General features: G+C 45.7%; 1 protein-coding gene across 1 annotated transcript; it reads right to left on the reverse strand.

Moving 5' to 3' along the window:
• Nucleotides 1-1202: 1202 nt before the first annotated feature.
• Nucleotides 1203-26698, reverse strand: MARCHF4 (membrane associated ring-CH-type finger 4). The gene is made up of 4 exons (XM_088656233.1): nt 26690-26698; nt 24695-24850; nt 15719-15911; nt 1203-3533 (listed from the first exon to the last, which is right to left on the reverse strand). Exons 1-4 carry the CDS (start codon nt 26696-26698, stop codon nt 3172-3174), a joined length of 720 nt encoding a protein of 239 aa, XP_088512359.1. The 3' UTR covers nt 1203-3171.
• Nucleotides 26699-26952: the final 254 nt, after the last annotated feature.

Raw genomic sequence — 26952 nt, forward strand, 5'->3', positions numbered from 1 at the left:
CCTGTTTAGCTTGATCTTTGGAAGTGTGGTATAGGGTATTTTTTAGTTGTCCTTCCTGTTATCATCAAGCGTTTTGTGCTTTTATTGTTATTGTGTGATGGGTTTATGCTTATTATGTATTATCGTGGTGGTTCTGTTTTAGTTCATGTAACCCACCCTGGGACCTTGGGGCGAAAGGTGGGTAAGAAATATTAGTAAAAAATAAAATAAATCCCTGGCTGCAGCTTTTGTGGCTGATAAATACACAGAGCCTGCTGTCACTGTTGCTCACTGCTGCCCTGCCTGTAACTGTTATTCACCTGGAATATTAAGGTCTTAACATCTTATAGGCTTGCTGGGCAGTGCTCAACCTCCATATGCTTACTGAGTTAGTCAATTAAACATATGCAAATCAGCAATGGGTGAGAGGCTTTTTTTCTCTCCTGGCAGAAGTGGGAACCTCAGGAGGAGTGGTAGTATAATGAAGAGGGTGAGGACTGGTGGGAAGGGAAAAGTCAAAAGGCAAACAAATACGTTTCGATTTCCCACTTTGGAAGCAAATATTCCAAACAAAAGTAGCTTTAAGGTGTCCTCTCTGGGAAGCATCCCTCATATGTATCAGATGAGTCACCACTAGTTGTGCTTAGAAAGAGAAGTTCCCTGAAAAACAGCTGGTACATCCAGAAAACACTGATCCCATATACTGCTGAGTTCCTACAGCTGACCTGGCGAGAATGACCAGGGTCACACCCACACATTTAAAACACTCTCATACAACTTTAACCATCATGGTCTCCTCCACCAAAGAACCCCCAGAACAGGCTGCTGAGAGCTACCTGGAGACCCCTCACAGAGCTACAGTTTGCAGCATCCTCAACAAATGGCGGTTCCCAAGATGTGAGTCAGGTTTGCAGGAGGATGTCTGTGTTTGGATGGTACAGTACTGGTCTTTGTGAAAGAGAAGTGGAGCTGATACTATTCCATTGCTCCTTACTCTGTGCAAGGAACCTGTGCAGGCCAGACCACAAGGGACACCACAACGGGGGACGAGAATGGTCTAAGGTGCATTGTATTAAGGGTCCATGATGTCCAACATGGACAACCAGGACTTTTGTGGCAGCAAGTACCATCTAAAGTGGCCACGAGGGAGGGAACAATGAAGGAATACTTTGCGCCAAGCTCCTTTAAGTGTGTCATTCCCTCAAATTTTTTTTTTTGGGGGGGGCACAGGGACCTCGGCTGCTGGGAGTTGGCTCCTGTGCTTCCTTGGTTCCTGCAGTGGACACAATCTTGGGACTTTTTAATGTATATACTGGTATATATATTGTTTTTTAAAACCCAAGCTGAAGTCATGCTGATTATTCGGTGAATTCAGGTGCTGAACTGGTCTTCTGCATGTATCCAGATTGTGATTCGTCACGTCCTGATTCAACCCCTGCCTTACTGATGTGTTCAGGCTGTGGACTCACAATCTAGGTAGATGTCAAGCGTTCAAAGATTTGCTTCAGTGTATGCAAATCTGGTGAATATGCCAATTTGTGTGGATTGAGAAACAACAGCGACAATAAAGATAATCCACTCTAAGATAAGGCAGCTTCACCCGGGATACTTCAGCATTTAGTGTTACTTGTGGAAGTACCTGTGGAGAAGGGAGAGTATTCTCAAATTTATTCAGCGGGTACCCGACAAATATACCAGTGTGACTAGCATGGCTTCTCCCAAAGAATCCTGTTAATTGTATGGTCAGGGTGATGAGGTCTCTCTTAGCCATTTCTAGTGTAACTCATACCACTAGAATTCCCAGTGTTCCTTGCAGAGAGGGACCCATTGAACCAGTTTTACAGTGCGCTCCTCCCATACATGTTTACTGAGAAGTTAGTTCCACTGTGTTCAATGGGACTTGCTTACAGAAAGATGTGCATAGGATTGGAGCCTAAATCCACAGTGTGGATCAGACTTGGGACTTTTATTTTATTTTTTTAGTGCAAAGTTTTGTGGCTTAATAACTAAGTCAGGCATCTCCAACCTTCGGCCCTCCAGATGTTTTGGACTACATTTCCCATCATCCCTGACCACTGGTCCTGTTAGCTAGGGATCATGGGAGTTGTAGGCCAAAACAACTGGAGGGCCGCAGGTTGGAGATGCCTGAACTAAGTGGATGAGACTGTTTCCAGGAGCAGCTGGATTACAGGAAGTAAATTTAAAAGCAGGAAAATCACAGGGGTTTATGAGAAATCACCGATACAGAGGCACTGGAGAATGAGGTGGAAAAGCAAAGTAGGAAATTCATTAGGGGACAATCTCATTTTGAAAAATCTGCAAATTAAACACATGAATAATTCTTTCAGTGGTAAATGTCATAAATCTTCCCCTACCTAGTGCCCTCCAGATGTTTTGGACTACAATTCCCATCAGCCCTAGCTAGCACAGATGCACTGATTGGGGCTGGTGGGAGTTGTAGTCTAAAAAGAGCAGGCTGGCATAAATCATCCACATTGTGCTTTGGACATTGATTCCTACAAAGGTTTGTGGCTCAAATGAATTTGGCCCTCTCTCTGCCAGTGGCAATCCCTCAAAAACACTGAAAAATTGTAGTGTTTGAGGAGGGAGCTAAATCAGGAATTTGTACCTGTTGCATGTTTTTTTTTTTTAATAAAAAAAACCTGGGCAGAGTGTCTTCACTCATATAAAATAACAATAGCGATAAACTGACTGCTGTTTCATCTTGAACACCCTGTGGCCACACAAAATAGCATAGGGCCACAGGATAATTTATGCATTCAAATACTTGAACCCCATGGTTAATACAGTTTAAAATACTCTGGCTTCCTTGCTTCCTTCCTACTCAGTGTCTGTGTGGGTGTTTAAAACCTTACCCATTCATTCATTCCCTTGCAGTAAGGCCAGCTGCTCCCCACCCCACCAGCCTCTGCCCTAGTTCAGTTTTTGTAGTTCTGTATTGCACTTGCTTTGTTGTACTTTCCAGCGACTGCAAAACCCCTTCAGCCGCCTCCCAGCTGTGTGCGCAGCTCAGCCTCCGCCACCATCCTTGGCTGGCCAAGGGCCTATTGTGCTCCTGGTGCAGCTGCAGGGGTGGAGGGTGGGAGGAAAGGCACGTTGCGCCCCCCCCCTCCGCTTGTGAGTTCCTCTGCCACTCCGCGTTGCATTAAGGCCTCCTGAAATTCCTTTAGCTCAGACCGTCGTGACTCTCATGACGAGCTCTCTGTTTGTGCTAGAGTGGCTTCTCTGTTCGTGAGGCCTCAGGTGGCTGAGTATATGCAAGATGGTATAAGCACAGTGGTGGTCAGACAAGGTGCCCGTGGTGTGGCCAGCTCCCCGAGCCACACTCTCGGCTGGAGCGGAGTTGCTAGTGGCACCACCAGCGGAGGATGAATGGTTAGTCTGAGAGGAGGTTCGTTGGTTGGTCCTGGTCCCTGTTTTTTGATCCTCCAGGTCCTTTGCTTTGTCATAGTTCAGAACTTTCCACTGTTGGTTGACTGCTTGCCACCGTTTAAAAATCCTGTAAACTGAGGGTCCTTCGTGGATTATTAAACCTGTAGAATAAAAAAAGAGTTTTTTAACCACCACTATCCTGGCCTCACACCCTCTCTCTTCCAGTCACCACTCTCTCCCGCCCTCTCCTCCTGGTGCACTCTCAGACACAAACTAACCCTTCTAGTCCTGAAAGCTGTTTTGTCTTTTAAAAAGAGTATTCCCACCAAATGAGTTTCAGGATACCTTTGCTGGGAAAAAATACCACAGACAATGGTTTGTATAACACTTCAACTATGCACATTTATTGTATTATTTCTTGATGGTTGCTTTCGGGTTTTATTAGTACAAACTTAGTTTCATTGGTATTGTTCCTAATAAGCAAATATCAGATAACCTAACAAATACCACATCTACTCTAATCTAACCTCCTCACAACATCCCAACTCCCACACCAAATCCCTCTCAACTGACATAACGGTTGCCCGTCCTATTTAAACCCTCGGCAGGTCACGCCTCCCATGGAATGTTGCTGTCAGTTAACCAGGAGGATAGGAGGGGGGGGGGGGAAGAGAATCTATTGATTTTTCACTGACTCATCACCACTTAGGGCCAACTCCATGTACATATCCCACCCACAAGTATCCTAGAAAAAAATGGGACATCCCATTTTTAATGCAAGAGAATGGTGGCCATTTTGGTTGCCATAATCTCACACGATTTTGCTGTGTGATCCCCCCCCCCCCGGAAAAACACTTTTTCGGGAACGCAATCTTGTGTGGTGCTCCCTAACATATGTTTTAGGGTGTTGTGCCCGGAAAAAAGCTTTTGGGGGGAGGGGGGGACCATGGTGTAAGATCACGGCAACCAAAATGGCCACCATACTCTCGCAATAAAAAACAGGAATATGGTGTCCAGGAAGATGACGTCCTGGATTTGGGCTTCAAAATGTTGGAGGGTCTGCATGCCCCATGAACATCTGGGGGCACATCTTGCTCTCATTGCTGCTTAACACAAAGCATTAACATTTGGGAGAATGGTCTGCTCCAAGTCCCATCATCATTCTAAAACAGGCACCCCCAAACTGCGGCCCTCCAGATGTTTCGGCCTACAACTCCCATGATCCCTAGCTAACAGGAGCAGTGGTCAGGGATGATGGGAACTGTAGTCCAAAACATCTGGAGGGCCGAAGTTTGGGGATGCCTGTTCTAAAATGATAAACAGATTTAAAAGACCAACAACAATGTATGGATTTCCTGTCTGGATCAGACCAATCTCCACCTAGACCAGCCTTCTTGAGCACAGACCTTCTCACAAATAGCTGTGACCTGTGAATGGTCTGAAATAGCGAGGATGAAATGAACATCCAAAGCACCCAGGAATTTCTTCTTTGTGGAATTATATTTGCTGAGTCTATAAAGAGGGCACGGCATCGGTCCCCCTGCCCCAGACATCTGGTGGGCTATTGTGTGAGGAGATGCTGGACTAGATGGGCCTTTGGACCAATCCAGCAGCTGTTTTCCAGAAGAGATGAGACAAAAATGAGGTCAGGGCTCCATGGATGCCTCAGTAGGAGCAATGCATTGATTCTACTGACCTCCACACTGCTGCCTCATCCCTCCCACTAAGTGGCATGGACTCTGCTGCCAGGAGAACTGCTGCTGCTATTGCTGCAGCTCTGGCTCGCCCTGGCTAACATGGACATTTGTCAGGGATGATGGGAATTGTACTCCAGCGACACCCAAAAGGTCACAGGTTGCCCCATCTCAGGTCTAAGCCTTTAGCGCAAACGTTTCCCACACCTAATATTAAGAGACAAGTGCAAAAACAGTATGCTAGCTGCCAAACACAAACTTATGCTGTGATTCAGAGGGGCACATGCATATGATCTGCCGGTCTTCCACTATGCCCAAGTGGACTCAAGGACCTCTGTAATTTGGCAGACCACTTTCTTCCCAAAGTTCAACAATCAATCGCAGGAGTCAAATATGGATGCTGAAGGTCAAATGTTTATTGCAGAAGGAATGCCAGCACCCTCACATTTCTGTTAAAAGTCTGGTGAGGAATCCTGACCTCAATTATTTAAGTTCAAGTATATGACCTCAAGAGTGTGCCTCAGCGGATCATGAGTCAGATGTGGAAAATTCAATTCATTTCAGCCTCAAAGCTTATCACAAATATTAATGAGAAGGCTGATTCAAGAGGTTTTTTATTTTTTTTAAAAAATAGTCTGTTTTGCCTTGTAAATTATAAGTGTTTATGATCCCATGCAATTAATAAAATGATGTTGATGGATGGGCCAGCGCATCAACCGTACACCTGTTTTCCTAGATAAATTGGGCTCCAAAATATTTACTATAAGTGCAAAAATAAGTTTGTTTTCCTTGGCAGTTGCTGGGATCCAAATTACTTATTGATTTCCCAGCATTGAGCTCAGGAAGCTGTAAAATTAAAAAGGAACCAAGCAGAGGAGTGGGTGGGAAGATGGAAATAATGCCAATGTGTGTGCAACTGTAGAAAGCTGAAGAGAGAGCAAGGAGGGACTCGGAGAGTAATTTGCAAGAAGCTGTAGGATTTCATCAAAATAAATTTGAGTCAGTTGGAGTTATGCAGATGTTTAATGTTTTCTGTGCAGTTGCTTACTTTTTTTCTTGAGTAGCCAGTCATTTTAATTATTGTTTTGTACTATTTTTAAGCGTTTTTGGATTTCTCTTCGCTTCCCTGATATCCTATGAGAGGAAAGTAAACAAATATGTAAATAATAAAATAAACAGGGATGTGGATCTCTCACGTTATTCTCAGGTGTGAATAACTGACTACATGTGAACATGTCTTCTGCTGAGTCAAATCAAATAGCTTTTCAAGTATGGAAGTAGAGAACTTTTCAACCAAAGACGCCAGAAATTAAACCCTTCCGTTCCAGAAGCCTGCTCCCCCGCTGTGCTGAAAACTGTGCATATTTAAATTTCTCAACAAAATATGCAGAATTTGCCATCAGGTCACTTCAGTGTATCTTGGCAGGAAAAGCTGTGGTTTAAACACATTATGTTTGGGTTTTAAAAAATTAAAAATTAAATGTTTGGGCCTGAGTATGAAGTGTCAAGAGAAAAATATCACTAGGTGGAGTTTGTAGGTTAACCTTTGAAATACACAGTGGCAATACACATTGAAATACAGTACATGTTTCGAAGGGAAGAACTCAACAAATCGTGATGAAAATCTGAAAGCCACACTCTAACACAGTTAATTGTGCTGAAAGCCTATTGAAATCAATGGGCTAAAGTGTGCTTAGCGTTGTGTTGGATTGCCGTCATTAAAATGTCTATAGTGTTGTGTTCTGCTGTACTGGAACAAATGAAAATGAAAGCTGCCTTTAGCTTAATTCTAACACGATCACAATATGTCCTTAGCCTGTTTGGTTCTTGGTATGACGTCTTTATGTGGTTCAGCTGGCTAAAATAATGGATAGGATGAAACTAGTGGGGAATAGATTCAGGACAGACGAGAAGAAGGGAAACTCTGGAATTCACTGTCATGATTGGCTTTGGCACATTCATGGATAATGACTCCAATGGCTACTATGTAACCTTCAGGCAGTACATCACTGAGTATGAGTATGTCACTTTCTGAGGACCAATGGAGGTGGGAGGCCAGTGCCTTCTTGTCTTGCTTGTGGGTTGCCCAGGGATATTGCCTGTCCACTGCAGGCAACACAATTCTGGACTAGATGGACCTTTGGCCTCATCCAACAGAGCTCTTATATTATTGGAACCAGTTTGATATGGTTAATTAACAGCCTCTCCAGATGACCTACTTATTGAGCATTCACTCGGATTTGCTAGTACAAATTTGACAATATCTGGCCTTTATTGAGCATTTGTTCTGATTTGTTTATGGGGTGGTTCTACAGCAATGAACCACGCCTTGCATTTATTTTGATTGGCTTGTTTTTCTTACACATCTTTCCATTAGTCACTGATCAAACCCACACTTTTCAATGCATTTTCCCATCCTTTTCCTAACCACAAAAGGTCAAGTTCTTTTTTTAAAAGTGGATTTCTTGTGCTAGAGATTTATCATCCATTTTATTATTTGTTTGTTTGTTTACTGTTATTTATTTATGTACTTATTTGCTTGCACAAACCTAAAGATTTATATTACCAAGCCACATCACCGCACAAATGTGCAGGTGACACTGCAGATGTGACTGTACGTATCATTGCATCAAGAGCTGATTTACTGATGTGCACGTCTGCTCCTGCACATTGCTAAAATAATCCTTCTTACCCCCGAAACTAATATTTATACAACTGTACATACAATCACAACAAGATTGCTTTTCTTTTCTTTTCTCTTTTGGCAGTGTTTCATCAATTCACTCAACTGCACAGGTGCACCAGAAAAACATAATAAATAAGCACAAGAGATGCTTTTTAATAAAACGTACTACCTTTCTGAATTACATATTGAATATATTGAAGAGCAGACTTTTGAACCTTGGTGTGAGTCTCAAGCACATTCAAGGTGCATTTGAAAGCAATGGCAGCTCTTATTGTTGCATTAATATTTATGAAATTATAAAGTCAGAGAGACAGAGAGAGAGAGAGAGTTAGAGGCCTCCAAGGACTCCACCATGAGACTTGAACCAATGACTTCAAGTTACAAGGCAGGAAATTCTGACTAAACATCAAAAATAACTTTCTGACAGTAAGAGCTGTTCAGCAGTGGAATGGTCTCCCTTGGGAGGTGGTGGACTCTCCTTCCTGGGATGCTTTAAAGCAGAGATTGGATGACCATCTGTCATGGATACTTGAGCTGAGATTCTTGCATTGCAGGAGGTTGGACAGGATGGCCCTTGGGGTCCCTTCCGATTCTACAATTCTTGGACACCCGCTCAGTGCATCATAATGCCAGCAAGTGGTAAATGTTTGATGTAACACCAGCTATAATGTGGTGGATTGCCCATGGATGACCCAATCATGGCTTTGTGGTAGAAGTGGCTCACTTGGACAACAGGGAGAGCAGGGCCTCCAAGAGGCATGTCATGATTGGCAGGTCTTTGCATCAGGATGATGATGCCAGCTGACCTCAGACCAGGCCATTACGAGTGGCCTTTGGGCATGATGCAAACGGACACCCTCTCCATGAGAGAGGAAAACGTCAGGCAAAGTCAGGCAAGCACGACAAATGCAAATCCAATGGCAAAGGCCCAGTTTCAACGATGTAGGGTGGAATGACTGGATCCCCCCTACTTGACCCTTGACTGCCCCAGACTGAATGCTGCTTCTAAGTGATTCGGTTGGACAAGTCTTGCTGCCTCCTTGTGATCAGGAACCCGACAGCATAAGGTTCTTGACTGTGAGGATGCATCTACGAATGTTCAGCGGAATGTGCTTAGAAGCCCTTTCAGATCCTTGAAGCCCTTTCGGGAGTATAGCAGGCGACAGCATGGGGGTGCCAAAGGCAGGACTGCCACACAAGCTCCTGCCAATTTTCTGCTTTAGGATGAAGAGGGCTATAGAGCTACTGGGACACATTTTGTTGTTATAAACACCATTCAGTCCTGTCCAAGAAAGAAATTCAGCTTTTGTGTGGTTTTTCCTCAGAGTTGCTCTTATCTTTGCTGTGTGCATCATTCTCTTCTTTCTCTGCCTACCTCCGTCTGACGTGTAAAGGATAGCAGAAAGAGGTGCCAAAGGTTCTTCCAGCCTGGCACATTTTAAACAATGCCCAGTCGAAAAAGGCAGCACCATTAAAAGTAAGCCGCCATTAGTCCTGACAGGAGATCCTGAATTGTGAGCGTCGACAGGCAGCTCCCCCATTAATTTCCTTTCCCATCAAGCCACAAAAGATCAAGCACCACATATCTGTTTTAATTGGCTATTGATCTGTTGTTCTATTACCTGCAATTGTGCAGAGGGGGTGCTGGATGGACTGCCTAACTCTGGCTTCCTTTGACTGTCAGCAGCCGGACTTACAGAAAAGTCTGAAGGCCTGCAGTTCCTGGTTTGCAATGGAGTGCTTAAGTGTGAAGTAAAGGTAACAAAAACACAGCTAAAAAGCTCAGATCATATATATGACTGACACCCTTCTTTGGAAATTAAACCAATGTCCAGAATTCACTTGCAGAAACTAATAGTTATAGATGAATTAAAACATAATATTTACAGTCACATGCTCATCTAAGCATGGGCTTACTGTCTTTTCTTCTAACTTTCAAACAACTGTATTTTCCTCTCTTTCCAGAGCTCAGTTAGGACATGCCTTGCAGTTCCTAGGAGAGTTTCCCACTTTCACCGTCTCCTGCAGCTTTGCTCTCTTTCTTTCAAGCAGAGAAGAAGCTCTCCAACACTCCATTCAACTTAGCAGTGTTCACAGTGGATTCTAAAACACAGTCATCTTGCTTCACATAAAATGGTGTCTCTCCTTCATTAGATTCCTCCCATGTGACCAACATTACCCAACCACATAAGAACTCTCTAAGATTCAGTTACCAACCAACCAAAATTAAATACATAGTAATTTCAATTTCAGTGAATTAAATTACTATACTTAATAGTACTGCCCTATACCAAGTCAGACCATTGGCTCATATATCTACAGTGGGTGCCAGAAGTTTCCCAAGGTTTCAGACAGGATTGGTTCCCAGTCCTACCTAGAGAGACCAAGGATTGAATGTGGGATCTTTCACTGCAAAACATGTGATCTGACACTGAGCTACAACCCTTCTCCAAGGCAACAGTGATGTCTAAAAAAATTGCCAGCTGGTGGAGGGAGTGGCAGATGAATGACTCTGCTTATAATTTCGTCTCCCCAACTGTTCAGATGCAAAACAGTGATTCTTCAAAGAGCTAAAGGCTCTCTGGATCTGATAAAGAAGCTGTGTGTGCGCATTAGTGCATATATACAAGATGCATGAAAAATATAGAAACGTAAAGGCAGGCAAGCAGCTCACATCACCACATAGCACTGTTGGCCATGCAACATGGAGTCTAATTGCTCCATCCGATAGCCACGTTAATCTTCTGTTATTTAACTTACGTATATCCCCTGTCAAGCATTGAAATTGATCAGGTCATGTAATGGAGTAGGGGGGGGGAAGCCTATTTGCTCTATATTTATTTATTCCACCTTTAAAACTATTTCCCACTCCCCACCCCCAATGTTTTGGAAAAAAATATCTTTCTGAACTGGCAGTGTTTACTGCACTTACCCTGCAGCCAGTGTCAATTTCAGTAACACAAACTGCCCACTGTAAAGGGACAAATTCCCAAAGAGCCCACCCCCTCCATCACCTCCAAGCCCTCAGTCTCAATTTGCATAATCGCTTTTGCTATTTCAGTCATCCGTTGTGCATGAGGTGAACTGACACAGCCAGGAAAACAAAAAGAAATATCCCGAATCATGGGACGCACTTGTTGTGTATGCAGCTCTGGTGGTCTGTGGGTGGATGGAGTGACAGCACCGTGTGGGCCATCTGTTAAATCAAGTCTTGTGATGCACATCACAGCGCCCCTCTCGGGCCAGACGTGCTGCTCACTGGCCTCCCTCTCTCATTAGCTGATGACACTTCCCGATGTTCAACGAGAGATGGTTTCCAGCCCTGCTGACCCTGAACGCCACTTGAATCTGCAAAGATCAAGCTTCCTTAATTGCAGCCTCCTCTGATACAGGCAGCCAGACACACAACTGCATCTGAATTGCCATTTAATTAACGGCCAGGTGCTTGCAGGAATGTACAGTGAACTTCCAAACTGTCACCATTGCTCAGCTCAGTGGCGTGAGTTTGGAAGACTGGTTTTTGTGGCTGGTTGGTGTTTTTTTTGACCAGCTATATATATCACATACACTATAATGGCATACCTTGCACAGAAAATGGTTCTCCAAATGTACCCACTAGAATTACCTCTTACTTTTTTTGGGGGGGGGTATATTCCCCATTTCCAGCTCATTCATAGAGCACCACGTCCTTTGCATCCAGTATGGTCCCTGTTCCAACTCTAGTCAGAAGTATCAGGTAGCAGGGGATGGGAAAGAGTTCTCTGTCTGAGTCATCTGGGCTGGCCAAACCATCAGTCTGACCTGGTACCAGGTAGCTTCCTATGCTCCTAAAGTGCTAGAGGACTTAGGTTTCCTAGGCTCCAACATGCAGAGAGAGTGGGGAAGCGGCATCAAGTCACAGTAAGTGTGGTAATTCATAAAGCAGGTTCTCCCCTTAAGGAGAGAGCATGGGTTGCAGAAGAGTTAACAAGAATTCCCTGGTCAGTAGGGGCGGGTCAGTTTGGATGGCCACGGAGGGTTTGTTGCTGGGAAAATGTTATGTTGCTAATTTTGATTGACAGCCACAGCCTTTATATTGGGTGCAAGCAGGTTCCGCTTTCGCTTTTGGGTGCTTGCAATGGATCTCCCTCCCTCCCTCCCTCCCTCCCTCCCTATATTTAGGGTTTTTTTTGCTGCGCTTGACGTTGCTGTGCCTGTCATGGGGTCATCCGTATTGCTGTGGGGGCCTAGTAGGAATTTTGCCATCTGGCTGATTGGCTGGTGCCAGGTGGTTTTTGCCTACTACATAGCAAACTGTCACAACTTGTAAGGTTGGCGGTTAGGCATTGGTTCAAATTGGATGGTGGAGGGGTAAGGATTTGGCTGGGCCTGCCCCTCAAAATTGCTGCTGCCTTTAGGGGTATTCCATTAAAGGAATTCTGGGGCTCCACATGTTTGTCTGTAACCCCCACTAGGGGCTAGGACCGCACATGAGCCTCGGGGAGCACCTGGAGGAGAGGTCATAGGGCGTGGTGCCCTGCCCCAGCCTCTCTCAGAGGGTGCTTCCCTATCCTGACTTCCCCAGTACACTGGGGAGTCAGATCTGTCCCAGGCAGGGGACAGATGGCATGGGAACCAATGCCTAAGCAACCACTCACATTAAGTTGTATTTAAATAAAGTTGTGGCCAAAATTAATGCCAAAAACCAAAACTTAATTGACGTGTGAAGTGTGAAATATTTGGTGGGAATTCTTGGTACCTCGGCACGCAACTCAAAAGCCAGCTATTGCATCCAGCTGTTATGCGTTGGAGTCGAGACTCCACCCTTTAACTTGCTCTTGTGCTAACTGTTTTCTTTCAAGCCTGTTCATCCAGAAGCAGCCTCTTGTTCTGGCCCTACAAAGTGAGTAATGTTGCTTTAGGTTAATGAACAAATAACAACAGCAAGGGTCTTCCTTTCTTAACACTAAATGTGCAGCTGATGTCCATGGCTGGTGAGAAACCCAGATACTGCTCTTCTGTCGAAGGGGGTCACATTTCCCCAGCCCTCAAGCTGCATTATTCTGCTGCTGGGAAAATAGGGCAGCCTCCAACCACTCCCCATCCCTGACCCAACACACGCTCAGCTCTTTTGTGATGGCTGTATGGAATATGGTTACGCGACTGTCACAGGTACCTGCTAGAAAATGCCTGCAACGTCAATGAATTGCAGGGAGCCTCGATCCATTTCCCCACATACCTGCTTTCTAGTTAATTTGTCACTAATGAGCAAACTCCCAGTGCCTCTTTCTCATAAGGGGTGGCTGTGCATCCTTTTGATACCATCTCCTTTTAAGTGCTTCACAGGAGGGGCGAGCTCCTGCGTTGCAGAATCGGTACATGGGAACTCATCCGGCAATATGCATTTTGAAAGGTTATTACCCAAGGTTTCTAGGCTGCCAGTTTGCTAGCAGTTATAAGCCATGCCAAAGGAGGAGGAGCAGATAACACCACCACAGCCTGTTGTCTTGAAGCAATGCAATATCCCTGCAGCACGACTATCCACCCCCATTTTTGTGTGCAAACTGGTAGGGTGCTGAATTGTTGTGAGGTTCTATTTTCATTGCAAAAGTTGCAATTCCAAGAGATGCAAAAATATACGTGGATACCCTGCCCACACTTTCTACTCTTTCATGCATTCCACCCTCCACATCCCCCCCCACAGTGCTCTTTTGCTTGACAATAAGCAGAAATTTGGTACAGTCATACCTCTGGTTGCGAACGTGATCCGTGTGGGAGGCACGTTCGCTACCCACAGCGTTCGTAGCCTAAAGCGCCACGTCTGCGCATGCACATGATGCGATTCAGCGCTTCTGTGCATGCATGTGATGTCATTTTGTGTTTTTGTGCATGCGCGAGTGTCAAACCCGGAAGTAACCTGTTCTGGTCCACAACCCGAAAATGCGCAGCCCGCAGCATTTGTAACCCGAGGTATGACTATAGATGAAGTCTGTCCTATCACTGCATCTATATACCAGGATGTGGGGGAAGACTTCAGGTGGTATTCAAGTAAGTTTTACTCAGAGCAGACACATTTAAATGAGTGAACATGACTCAGCTAGCACATTAATTTCAATGGATCTGCTCTGAGCGGAACGTAGTTGAATACCACTTTATCTATTTATCATCCAGCCAACAATCAGATTTACAATGCAACAATCACATGAAAGGGAAACGGAGAAATCACACTCTGATTTCCATCTAAACATAACATTTTCTTCACTCCCCTCATTAAGGACTGGCTTATTTTGCTTGGTTTTGCATCCATTTCATGGACAGAAATAGAATACTTATCTTCCACTGACAGATGAGCGCTCCAGCTGCTGCCAACAATTTCTGCTTTACCAAAGCCATGTTAATCATGTTACTTACTGGCAACTGCAAGCCACCCACCTGTTCTCTGTTCCCACCAGGAGCCAAGCAAGAGAACTTATACAATTTCTTCTTCCTGCCCCTTGCATAGCTAGGTAAAAAAGGGTGGTGTGGCAGGGAAAGGGTGTGTGCTGGCAGGGAAGCTGATATTGTTCATTAAATATGGTTGCTCTCCGAGCAGGTGATCTCCAAATCCCAAAGAGAAAAGTGGACAATATGGTTGAATTGGAGTAGATACTAGCTTGTAGCACAAAAGAGAGTTAAACTTAACTCTGGACTAGTGGAAAAATCTGTTGCCCTCCATACAAGGGAATGTTTGCTGAGTGGTGGTTGGTCAATTGTGGTGGGTCATGAGAACCACTGAAATGGGAGCGGTAAGAGTGTCAGAGTTACACAACGGAGCATGTGAGCTATGCCAGGGCTTGCAAATAAACCCACTGTTGACTTAAACCCTGTTCATCTTTACTAGTTCACTGTCCCTCCTGGCCACACATACCATGGCTTATTGAACATGTATGGCACACTGTCAATTAAAGAAAGCTTCTCCTCCCATGTGCTTGGGAAAGACTCAGAAATCACCACCAGCCATGCAATGGTTCCCAGTTAAGTTTCTCTCGGATCCTTCATGTTCCGTCCGTCCGTCCCCCCCAAGCACTTTATGGCCCACCCTTCAAAATCAGGAGGAATGCCTGCTTCTAGTCCTCATCACCTTCCCTTCTCCAAGTTTTATTTCAAACATTTCATTCCTTTTTCTGGCTGTTTCTTTTTGCCTAGAAATGGCACATGCAGCATTAAAATTGTCACTGAAATGAATCTTAGGTCTGCAGGTTTGAATTCTGAACAAGACTCCACTATCTGAAACATCAGATTTTACAGTATAATCTCGGAAAAGAAAATGTGCAAACCTACAAAGCACGTTTCTGTCTCACATTTTTAATGCATAAGAGTTAGCAAATACAACGGATTTGCATTTTTACTATTTTACTATTTTGAAACTGATTCTTTGGAATTGATCATATCAACAGTGATCTTTACCAAAGGAACTGGGGATATCCACGTTGGGCCTAAACTGAAGAGATTTAAATATGTCTTTGTCTGGGGGAGTTTCTTAGATGACCCACAATGGTCAAAGGACAGGAGCTGTCATACTGGATCTGACTAGTGACTGAGTCGACTTTCAGCTACGACGCTACATATGAAACAGGATAACTTTGGATGCTTCTGAAAAGCCCACCAGGAACAATACTGTTGAGTCGAAAAAGAGTTACACCCAAACTTCATTCTGGACACACCCACACCCACACCCAAAAAAGCAAAGAGGCTACCTCTCAATTCCTTCTTACGAATGAATTCCTATGGTCAGTGCTTCCCCCCCTAAAAAAATGTTTAGGGGTACTCTCATTTTGACTCAAGAAAACCACCATTTCATAGTTCAAATCAGGGGAAATAAATGCAGTAAATGGACAAAAGTACAAAGATTCACAAAGTGTTCAGGGGTTTGCGTACCCCTGTGTCTCCCCAGAAAAAAAGCACGGCCTAAGGTTGCCACATTTCATACTGAAATCCAGTCACCCACCTATACAGACAATGTCCATGAAGCCATACATTCCATAGCAGATCTGGAAGAGCAGGTCTTGCCGTTGCCATTTCGCAGAAGGACTGAAGGTGGACCAGATGAGCCACGATATACTGGCGATAAGGAAGAGAGAACCCAAGATGGCGGCCGCTATCTGAACCTTTTCAATGACGGTCAGAGAAATGGCTTGCCACTGCAAGACCCCAGCGGGGATGGGGGGGGGAAGAGGGAGGGGAAGTCAAAAAAAGAAAAGAGAAGCGTAAGCAGAAGATGTAGATGATTAATTCTTTAGTCAGTGGCACCAGTTGATACCAATGAACACCCCACAGCATTCCACATGGACTTTTGCAACAGAGGCTAGCAGCTCTTTAGATAGCAGACTTCAGAAGAAAAGGACAGCCCTGTGCCTGCCTGCAACAGGAGATCAGAAAGATGGGATCACATCCTGCCACATGCCTCTGTTCTGCTCTCCGTTGTGCTACTCTACTGTTTGACCATAGCCCACTGCCATTCAAAACATTTTTGGGTTGCTTTGTTATGAGTGGGTTGAGTAGGTGCATTGATTAAGTACACCTTAAGTATTCCTCTTTCTCCCAATATTGGTCATGGCTAGTTTTACATGGGAACATGCCATGGTGGTAGTAAAATTCATTTGCCCATGGCGCACAGACGGATAACAATGGCTTGGGCACGTCATAATTTGAAAGGAGCGATCCCGAGTGGCCTAAAGCGTATGAGGCTCTCTGTGTATGACCAAGCAGAGGCTTTTAATGGCACCCAGGGGATGGGGATGCAGCCATAGCCCTAAGGGTCAAACTGTGCATCAGTATATCCATGCTTTTAAGCTTAAACTGATCACTTTTCTTTTGAAGGAAAACAGCAGTCAGTCCCCAGTCTGGAACTTCCACCACTGGGAGCAAATATGAAATCCACTTTCATTGGTCTGACTACTCTACAGCATTTCAGAGCCCAGGGCGAATGGGTGGAGGTGGGGTCCACAACTGTGTTGCCACCCGCCTTTTTGGAAAGCCCAAGAAACTCATGGCAGTGTCAAAAAGATGAAAAAGAAAGAGAGAGAAATAGGTGTGTGTGTGTGTGTGTGTGTGTGTGTGCGCGCACACACAAAATCATTTGATGGGATAAGAAATGACCAGGTTTCCAAAAGAGAGAGAAAGAGAAGAGAGAAATTATTTCATTTTTGCCTTGTACATTTTTACTTAAGTCACACAAAAATTGACATTATACAAGGGATAAAAATTAATAATCCCAGAACTGTACTTTTAAAAATAAAATATAAAGGGAAATGGCTACAAAATCCTTGAGGAGGCCAGGCCTCTTGTGGCTCTGACTTTTTATAGTACTTTGTAATGTGCCACTCTCGCTCTTCCATAGCTGTTTAATAGGTGCAGAGCCCCTGCCAGAGGACAACATTGGACAACATTGTGAAATATACTAACACCAGGAACTTACCAGCCAACATTACATGTCTGGCTGGCAAAATAAAGCGTGTGAGATTGGTTCAAGCAACCTTCCATTTACCCACTCTGTTATGACAACCATCTGTGAAAATAGGCTTTACAAATTATTTTTAAACATCTCATCTTCTGGCTAGATAGATTTTGAAGTATCTGAGGATGTGTGCATTTTGCCCTGTGCTTCTCTTCTAGATGGTGTGAAATTTCAATAAAGGGCTGTGTTTAACAGCAAAAGCTTCCATGTTCATTCTTACGGTACCAGTTTTATAGTACAGCATCTTACATTCTCTACGTGCTTCATGGCTGCTGTCCTTTGTCCTGCTCTGAGCACCATTATCTGGTTGCTCTATGATCACAACAACAGCGCTTTGGGTGTGGAAAGGAATGCAATTGTTTCTGAAAGGCTGTGGTTTTATATGTACCACGTACCTGAGAGAAAACCCCATTGAACACACTGGCACTTCTGAATAGAACTGTAGGATTCTGCTGAACTGCATTGTCTTATCAATGAATGCAACAAGAGTGACTGCAGACACCTTGAACTGCTAGTCAAGCACATCCCTTATAAGCAGAAAGTGCCGTGTATGTTTCTGGCTTTGTCAAGGAATGGTTTGAAAGCCCTTGAAGCAAATACATGCTGCTGCTGTTTAACTTAACCTAATGTTGCTCCTAAATTTTGGTGCTCCGAATAAAAACTTTCTCCGTGGCATCCTGAGATCACAGAGGGCCTTGCAAACCCAAGGCTAGATTGCTGACACACTCGCAAGGCTAAAATAGGCTAACTGTATCATTGCCATGAAGAGAAGTGAGCAAGCTGGCACAGCAGCCATCCAGGAAAAGTGCAAAATGGAGAATTGGAAAACGAAGGCAAAGAGGGCAGCACCAATACAAAGGACTACTAGCCAGGCCCGTCTTGCCCATTGGGTCTACTGGTGCGGTGCACCAGGGCGCTGGGCGCTCAGGGGTGCCCCAGCAAGTGGGGGAGCTGTGCGGCGGCCTCCCTTTTCCTTCCTGCACACCCGCCAGCTGCGCCACTCAGGGGAGAGCAGGGAGGTAAGCAAGGCGGAGCAGGCACTAGGACCCTGTTCTGCCCTGCAGCGCCAGGGTCATCCCTCATCCCGGTGCTGCGTTTCATTCATTGGTACAGGCAACGCCACACGGCAGCAGCTCTACCAATGAAACGCAGTGCCAGGGTCATCCCTGCTGGCGGGAAGGCTCCGTGGCACCCATCTGGCCTCCGGTGCCGGTGGGAGGGCTCTGGACTGCAGGAGGGCCTTCGTAAGCCCTCCGGATGTCCGGAGCTCTCCCTGCTGGCTCCGTGGGGGGGGGCAGGAGGAGGAGAGCTGACCTCCTTCCCACCCTTGGGATCCTGAGCAAGCCTAGGGCTTGAGGCTGCCCGCCACCCGCCCTTCCTCGTTGCGGCCAGGGCACAGCAGATGATCCCTCCCGGAGGTGAGTTCCCGTCCCTACACTCTGACTCGGAGCCAGGAGTCGCACAGGCTGGAGGGAAAGGGGGGGCCGCCGGATAAATTTTTGCACCACGGCACTACATACCTTTAAGACGGCCCTGCTACCACCTACAGGCAAAAATGTGTGAAGGTAGGAATTGGGAGGGGGGGAGATCGTAATTCAGTGATGAGGAACCTTTGAACTTCCAGGTGTTGCTAGACTACAAACTCCCATCATGCCTGATCATGGGCCATGCTGGCTGGGGCTGATGGGAGCTGCATTCCAGCAGCATCTGGAGGGCAACAGGTTGCCTATCACTGCCTTAATCCTTCTATATATTCAAGTTCCAGTTTTGTGATGCAGGCATCCCCAAAGTGCGGCCCTCCAGATGTTTTGGCCTACAACTCCCATGATCCCTAGCTAACAGGACCAGTAGTCAGGGATGATGGGAATTGTAGTCCAAAATATCTGGAGGGCCGAAGTTTGGGGATGCCTGGAATAATGCAAAGCAGCTCTTGTAAAAAAAAGAAGTCCACTTAATGAAGCAGCCTCTGAGATCCCATGGTTAGCATCTGGGCAGGGGCATCGCAATAGGGGGTGGGGGGCCCCAGGCTCCAGTCAGCGGGGGGCAGCGCGGCACCCTCTCACCGCTCTGCCTCCACCTGAGTAGGAAGAAGACAAAGCAGGCTATGGATCGGCTTGCCGCATGCTTTGTGCTTCTTCCTACTCAGACGGAGTGTTGAGGGGCATCTCCGCTGACACCCCTTGCCACTCCACCTGAGTGGGATGAAGCACAAAGCGCGCGACAAGTGCCCCCCCAGCAACCTGCGCCGTAGTGTGACATGTGCGTCGTGACGCGTGACGCATGCACATGACGGACGCCACCCCCCCCCCCGCCAGGGTGCCAGAAGGCTAGCGACGCCGCTGCATTTGGGGATTCATCTAGAGCAGGGGTCAGCAAACTTTTTCAGCAGGGGGCCAGTCCACTGTCCCTCAGACCTTGTGGGGGGCCGGACTATATTTTGGGAAAAAATATGAACAAATTCCTATGCCCCACAAATGCATTTTAAATAAAAGGACACATTCTACTCATGTAAAATTCCTATGCTGATTCCCGGACCATCCGCGGGCCGGATTTAGAAGGTGATTGGGCCGCATCTGGCCCCCGGGCCTTAGTTTGGGAACCCCTGATCTAGATAATTTTTTGCCCCTCAAATGCTTTAGAAATTAGATTAAAGGAGCCTGTTTTCAGTATTCCTTTAACCAAGAGGCATCTTCTATATAGCTCCTCTATAAGACTATTTGTGCAATATTTTGGAGCATGTACTGGGCCTAGTGTGACCTTCTGTCCTTTGGTGAAATGTCCATTGTGTCAAACAGATGGCCTTCCAGCTTGTTTATTAAGGTTATTCTCTGATTCGGGCCGTCAGAGAAAAATGTTACCTTTTCTCATGAAATCCCCACCCCCAGCTATACAGAGTAGAAAATACACATTGAATGGGCGTAAATTCAAGTTAAGTGGCCACTTCACTGAAGCAAGGAACCTTCCAAGCATGATTTTCTGGCCAGTTACATGAATGTACAAGATTGCCTGGGAATGAAGCTTTCCGAGGATATGTCAGGGCTCCTGGAAATCACTTTTGGACCTGCACAAGTGGTTATATTTGGGGAGGGTGCTTGATTGGTGGCTGGGTTGTTGTTGTTTAATTAAAAAGCAGCAAGGCCATTCTGTGTATTCTCTGTTTTACAGCCTGCGCAGTCTGCACTGATACTGGCTCAAGCTATATATGGTGTATACTGGTTGCTGTTTCCACTCTGGATCTCAGGAACGCTACATTCCTAGATAGCATTTGTAGATTTGTCAATGCAGATTTTAAAAAGCAAAACCCAACAAGGGCTCTGCAAGGGCTCTTTTGAACTGCCCAGCACTGTTGCGGTGGAAGCAGGGGTGTAATACCTGACCGGTATTATTATGTCTACCAGCCCAGGATTCGTTGGTTAGTAACTCTATGACTTTTATTTAGAAGGCATCTGAAGGCAGTCCTGTATTTTTAATGTCTAATGTTTTATTATGCTTTTGTATCTGCTGGAAGTTGCCCAGAGTGGCTGGGGCAACCCAGTCAGATGGGTGGGGTATAAATAATAAGTTGTTGTTGTTGTTTGCCAGGCTTGGACCAGGCAGCCCTCAAACAAAGGACTAAGAAATAGAGAAGTGTCCTCTGGCAGCCCTTCAAAACACAGGGCCTTTTTCTGCAGTGTGACACAGACCACTCATGCCTACATGCTTTTGGCAGCTTGCCCTGTGGCAGACATACCCCCCCTCCCCATGTATGGCTGCATAACATCAAGGAGGGTCTCCTGCCTCACATTATAGCCAAGTGAGACTATTTCCCATAGTGGGATATGGGAAATCAATAAGAAACCCTTTCTTTTACTGCTTGCTTTCTTCCTTTCTCTGTTTCTGCTATTCTTTATCCTTCCCCTCCTCCCTTTTCCTTTAAAGCTAATAGTTAGAACTGTTTATTATGCTGATTGGTTCTGGAGCACTCCAGATACTGAGCCACAAAGGGAACTGGAGGGGTCAGGGGGCAGAAAGTGAAGGGGGATTTGGATCGTTCTACAAAATTGGCCTTGCGGCGTGGCACCTGCATATGTTGTTGTAAAGCTGATTAAAAAGCACAATAAAAACTATTAATAGAAAAAAAAAGAGGCCGCTCTTCTTTGATCTCAGAGATTGTGTTGGGACTTAGGTGTGGGGTAGAGACTCTGAGGTATATTCGGCTCAAGCCAGTAATGGAGTTATAGATCAAAATCAGTGCCATGGCACGTTCCCAGGAAACAACGAGAAGCAGCTCCTCTCCTTGGTATAACATACTCTCAAAGATGCATCCCTTTCAGGAGAGCATAATGTAGCACAGAGCGGCTCAGAGAACTGGACTTCCTCAAATCCCCTGCCCAGCCACAAATCCTACTAGGTGATATTGGGCCAGTCTCCACTTTCTCAGCCTAAACCTACATCACAGGGTTGCTGTGAGGATGCAATGGAAGACTGTCCCAACATACACTGCCCTGAATTCTTTGGAGGGAGGGTGGCATAAAACAATAATTCATTGTGCTCACTTCCGGTTTGCTGTGGAGGGAATGGCAGCGTGCTCTGTGTCGTCTGAATAAAAGACGACACGGTCCAGGCTGTCAGAGCTCCGGGGATGAGCACCAGGGCTAGGCGCCCCCTGAAAAATCCCCACGGGCAAGTGGGGACTCCAGGGGTCTAGCAGAGCATCGAGAACTTGCCCCAAGCTCGGTCTCCCTGTTGCTGTTTTTGTGAGGGGGGAAATGGAAGAGGCTTGAATCCGCTCACGGCTCCATAGTACCACATGCAGTCACCAAAAGCAGTGGATTTTCCAATTGGAAAATTGGTAAATATGCCAAATAAAATCTGTAAGAAGAATTAGGTTTAAATTACTTGATTTGGCAAAACGGAAGCCAAAAAGGAAGTCAGCTTCCGATTTCTGCGGACAGGCTCTGCAGGGGAATCTTTTGTGAATGGGAGCAGAGCACAGTAGCAGCAGCTAATGGAGACTTTTCAGCTTCAATGGATTTTGCCAGGGGACTGATTGGTAAATCCGGGGACTGTCCCAGGAAACGGGGATGTCTGGTAACCTTAGCGTACAGGCCTCTTTTCCCTCACCAGTTTAAGGCCTCACACATTCTTCTGAATGCCTGAATAGGACTATTTGTTAGTGCAAGAGGCACACAGCTCCTCTGCCACTTGAATGATGGGTTTCAGTGAGCTACCTGTTGGCTGATTGCTGTGAAATCAAACACACACCAAGCCTGAAAAAACTCCTGGCATGTAGGATGCAGGTAAGATTTTAGTAATTTGTTCAAATACTTGGAATATTATAATAATATTTATAACCCACCTTTCCACCAAGGACCTCAAGGCGGCATACATGGTTCTCCCCCCCCCCCAATTTTCTCCTCACAACAACCCCATGAAGGAGGTTAACCTGAGAGGAAGTGACTGGCCCAAGGTCACCTGCTGAGCTTCATTTTAATCTGTATTTTAATTAATGCTTTTCTTTTCTTTTATGTCTTATTGTAATTTTATTGGTGTTAGCCGCCCTGAGCCCGGTTTTGACTGGGGAGGGCGGGGTATAAATTATTATTATTATTATTATTATTATTATTATTATTATTATTATTCATGGCTTTAGTGGGCATTTGAACCCACGTCTCCCAGACCTTAGTTCAACACTCCAACTGCGGCGCATCACTTTGTCATGACATGAACGAAACTGTGCCTCTCAGATTCATGAACGGTACTGGAATATCTGTACGTGGGTGCAGTATGCTAACACACACACACACACACACACACACACACACACACACACACACATTTTACCCTAAGTGGATGTGACCAGACTACATAGCATATTCTATTTGCTTTTTAATGTCGGAGTCTAGCATAAAACAAATATTCAGTAGCACCGGTAGGCTGCACTGATATTGTTTTGAGAATGCAGTAAAGAAATGAACTCATAAAAGGGAACCATTTCATCTTCATTTTCTTCCCTGACAATGCTGGGTACTGACTGCTGTTGTGGTTAATTTGCATCTGGTCTTTATTTCTGAAGCTATGCTGTATTCAAATCCAGAGCAACCTGATCTGGTTTTCTAATGATAGGAGCGAGATACCCCCCCTCCTCCTTTTAAAGCACATACTAATTTTAAATCAGAGTGCTTGAAGTCTTACACCCAGGGAAGAAAAGCTGCTTTGCCCACAATCCAATCATTTTCTTTCCATGCGTCCCTGAATTGTGCATACGGTAGTGTGAACTCATACTGTCCCACTCTTCTCTGGGTGTTGCAGGGGGTAGGGCGCTCCTCCACCATTCCTCCCCAGTCCAGTCCCTGACACCTATACAGGGTTGCCTTCAGATGTCTTCTAAAAGCTGGATAGTTGTTTATTTCCTTGACATCTGATGGGAGGGCGTTCCACAGGGCGGGCGCCACTACCGAGAAGGCCCTCCGCCTGGTTCCCCTCACTTCTTGCAGTGAGGTAACCAAGCCTGAACCCAGATTGGAACAGATCTAAATAACCTGCATCATCCTAGAATGCTTTCAGTTGCCCCAGAAGATGTCTCTTCACCAGCTTTCCCAAGAAGGGGGTACCTGTGACTGGTCAGTAACTTTTCCAGTGCAATGGGTCCAGGGGGTGTTTCTTTACAGAAGGACTCTTTTAAATGCTTGTGTGCAGTTTCCATTTTAATTCCTGTTTCAGCTAATTGTGTCAGAGCGATGCCTCCGCAGTGCTAAAGGGCTCTAATATCGAACCGACATGTTTTGGGACTTAGAGGGATGATGGCCTCTTAGGAACATTGAGTGGAATCCAACAGGTGCTGGCAAAAGAGCTTCTGACCCAGCGGACGGCTGGATGCCACCTGCTTGGCTCCAACAGCGAATGTTGCTGTACATCAAAATAAGAATAGCACAAGAATGGCAAGCCCAGGAAACCCATAATGCATTGTGACAGTAAGTGAAACATACAACCAGTGCCATCTCTCAAGCGAGCCACTGGCAGTATTTAAGAAAAGGCTGTGCAAACTGTGCCAGCTGAAAACGAAAAAGGAAGATAGATCTTGGAGCTGGAGAAAAGGCTGCTGACATTATCATTCCGCCTGTGGGCTGTGCGGATGTTACTGGAGCCTCGTCTTAGCTTGATTCTGAGAATCTTCTGGACATAATAGGAGACTTTTTTGGTTTGGTGACCAAGACTGAACAAATAAAAAGATGAGTTGTTGTTGTTGTTGTTGTTGTTTTGTTTTAAAAAATCTGATTATATTATTAAACATTCATAAACATCTTTTCAGAGCGTTCAAAATAATAAATAAAATTGGAAAGAGCAATTCTGCCATTCGCTGTGCTAGGTATGATGCAATGAAAAACCACACACACACACACCAATGGATGAGAGGAAAGCATTTTTTTTTAAAAAAAGGCAAAACAATGGAAGAAAGGACTTTGAAATAATCTCTAGTACCTTTACCTGCAGGGGGTTCTTTGTGCTTATGGCAATGACGTGATACTTGTAATAACACAGCTCGCAGCTCCAGCATCCCCTCTCACTGATCCATTTGATTAGACAAGGTTGATGTGTACATTTCACTGACCCGTCGCACCGACAAGGACTAAGCAACTCACCCTGGGAACAAAGAGGGGAAAAAAGAGAAATAGGATCAAAAGCTGGTTTTTGCTGCCCCCGTCCAAAGGCAGTGGAGCACAGGCAGGCCTGCGTGAACATGGAGCTGCATTCCTCCCCCCACCCAAGGGTAGAAAACAGCCAACTGTTTCCTACATGGTCCCACCTCGGATTTCCCCCTCTATCCAACATGGAGATGAGGCCACCTCTTGGCACTAGGCATGTAGAGAGCTGACTACAAACCCCAACCCCCCAAAAAAAGTGTACAAAAAAGCATATATGCTGAGAAAATGTGCCTGAACATTAATATATTGGTGAAAATATCAAAACAAATTGTATTAGGGGAAATTCTTTGCAATGTGTGCTAAAATACAGACAGATTTCCATGTGGTTTTTGTGGTTTTTTAAAGTCACAAACTGTTTCCTGCTTGGCAGGGGGTTGGACTGGATGGCCCTTGTGGTCTCTTCCAACTCTATGATTCTATGACTATTTCTTTGCACGCATGACTGAAACTGCCTTGGTCGCGCTGGTCGATGATCTCCGGCGGGCTAGGGACAAAGGTGAGAGCTGTTTCCTAGTCCTGCTGGATCTCTCAGCGGCCTTTGACACCATCAACCATAACATCCTTCTGGACCGTCTAGAGGGGCTGGGAGCTAGGGACACTGTCATACAGTGGTTCCGCTCCTTCCTCCTGGGCTGTGTCCAGAAAGTGGTGTTGGGGGATGAGTGTTCAGTCCCCTGGGCTCTCACTTGTGGGGTGCCTCAGGGTTCCGTACTCTCCCCCATGCTTTTTAATATCTATATGAGGCTGCTGGGAGAGATCATCAGGGGGTTTGGGCTGGGTGTTCATCAGTATGCAGATGACACCCAGCTCTACCTCTCTTTTAAATCAGAACCAGTGAATGTGGTGAATGTCCTGTGTGAGTGCCTGGAGGTGGTTGGAGGATGGATGGCGACTAACAGACTGAGGTTGAATCCTGACAAGACAGAAGTACTGTTTTGGGGGGACGGGGGCGGGCGGGTGTGGGGGACTCCCTGGTCCTGAATGGGGTAACTGTGTCCCTGAAGTACCAGGTGCACAGCCTGCCTGGGAGTCATTTTGGACTCACAGCTGTCCATGGAGACACAGATTAATTCTGTGTCCAGGGCGGCTGTCTACCATCTGGTACGCAGGCTGAGACCCTACCTGCCTGCAGACTGTCTCACCAGAGTGGTGCATGCTCTAGTTATCTCCCACTTGGACTATTGCAATGTGCTCTACGTGGGGCTACCTTTCAAGGTGACCCGGAAACTGCAATTAATCCAGAATGCGGCAGCTAGACTGGTGACTGGGAGTGCCCTCTGGGACCATATAACACCGGTCCTGAGAGATCTGCATTGGCTCCCAGTACGTTTCCGAGCACAATTCAAAGTGTTGGTGCTGACCTTTAAAGCCCTAAACAGCCTCAGTCCTGTATACCTGAAGGAGGGTCTCCACCCCCATCGTTCTGCCCGGACACTGAGATCCAGCGCTAAGGGCCTTCTGGTGGTTCCCTCATTGCGAGAAGTGAGGTTACAGGGAACCAGACAGAGGGCCTTCTCGGTAGTGGCGCCCGCCCTGTGGAATGCCCTCCCATCAGATGTCAAGGAAATAAACAGCTATCCTATTTTTAAAAGACATCTGAAGGCAGCCCTGTTTAGGGAAGTGTTTAATATTTAATGCTGTATTGTTTTTAACACTCGATTGGGAGTCGCCCAGAGTGGCTGGGGAAACTCAGCCAGATGGGTGGGGTATAAATAATAAATTGTTGTTGTGGTTGTTGTTGTTGCCAGAGCCCCCTACACACACAGATGTACTCTACCCTCTCCATGCGGTTAAACTAGAGATGCTTGAGGAGTTCAAACTCTGTGAAGTTCAATGCAAACTGATCTGATCTGTACCTCCTGGATGAACGTGTGAATCAAAACATAACAATCACATGGAGTCAGGGCCGGATTTAGGTTTGATGAGGCCCTAAGCTACTGAAGGTAATGGGGCCCTTTATATGTCCAGCTCTCCTTTGTCAACAACAAATTGTTGCTGTTTTTTGTGTTGAATACAGTGGTACCTCAGGTTAAGAACTTA

Source organism: Zootoca vivipara, chromosome 1 (assembly GCF_965207765.1).
Source record: "Zootoca vivipara chromosome 1, rZooViv2.hap1.1, whole genome shotgun sequence".
NCBI classification, from domain to species: Eukaryota; Metazoa; Chordata; class Lepidosauria; order Squamata; family Lacertidae; genus Zootoca; species Zootoca vivipara.

Coding starts and splice junctions, on each gene's coding strand:
- MARCHF4 (XM_088656233.1), bottom strand. Junction 15,912..24,694: donor GCACAAAGAACCCCCTGCAG/GTAAAGGTACTA, acceptor GGGGTCTTGCAG/TGGCAAGCCATTTCTCTGAC. Junction 3,534..15,718: donor CATGGACATTGTCTGTATAG/GTGGGTGACTGG, acceptor TTTATTCTACAG/GTTTAATAATCCACGAAGGA.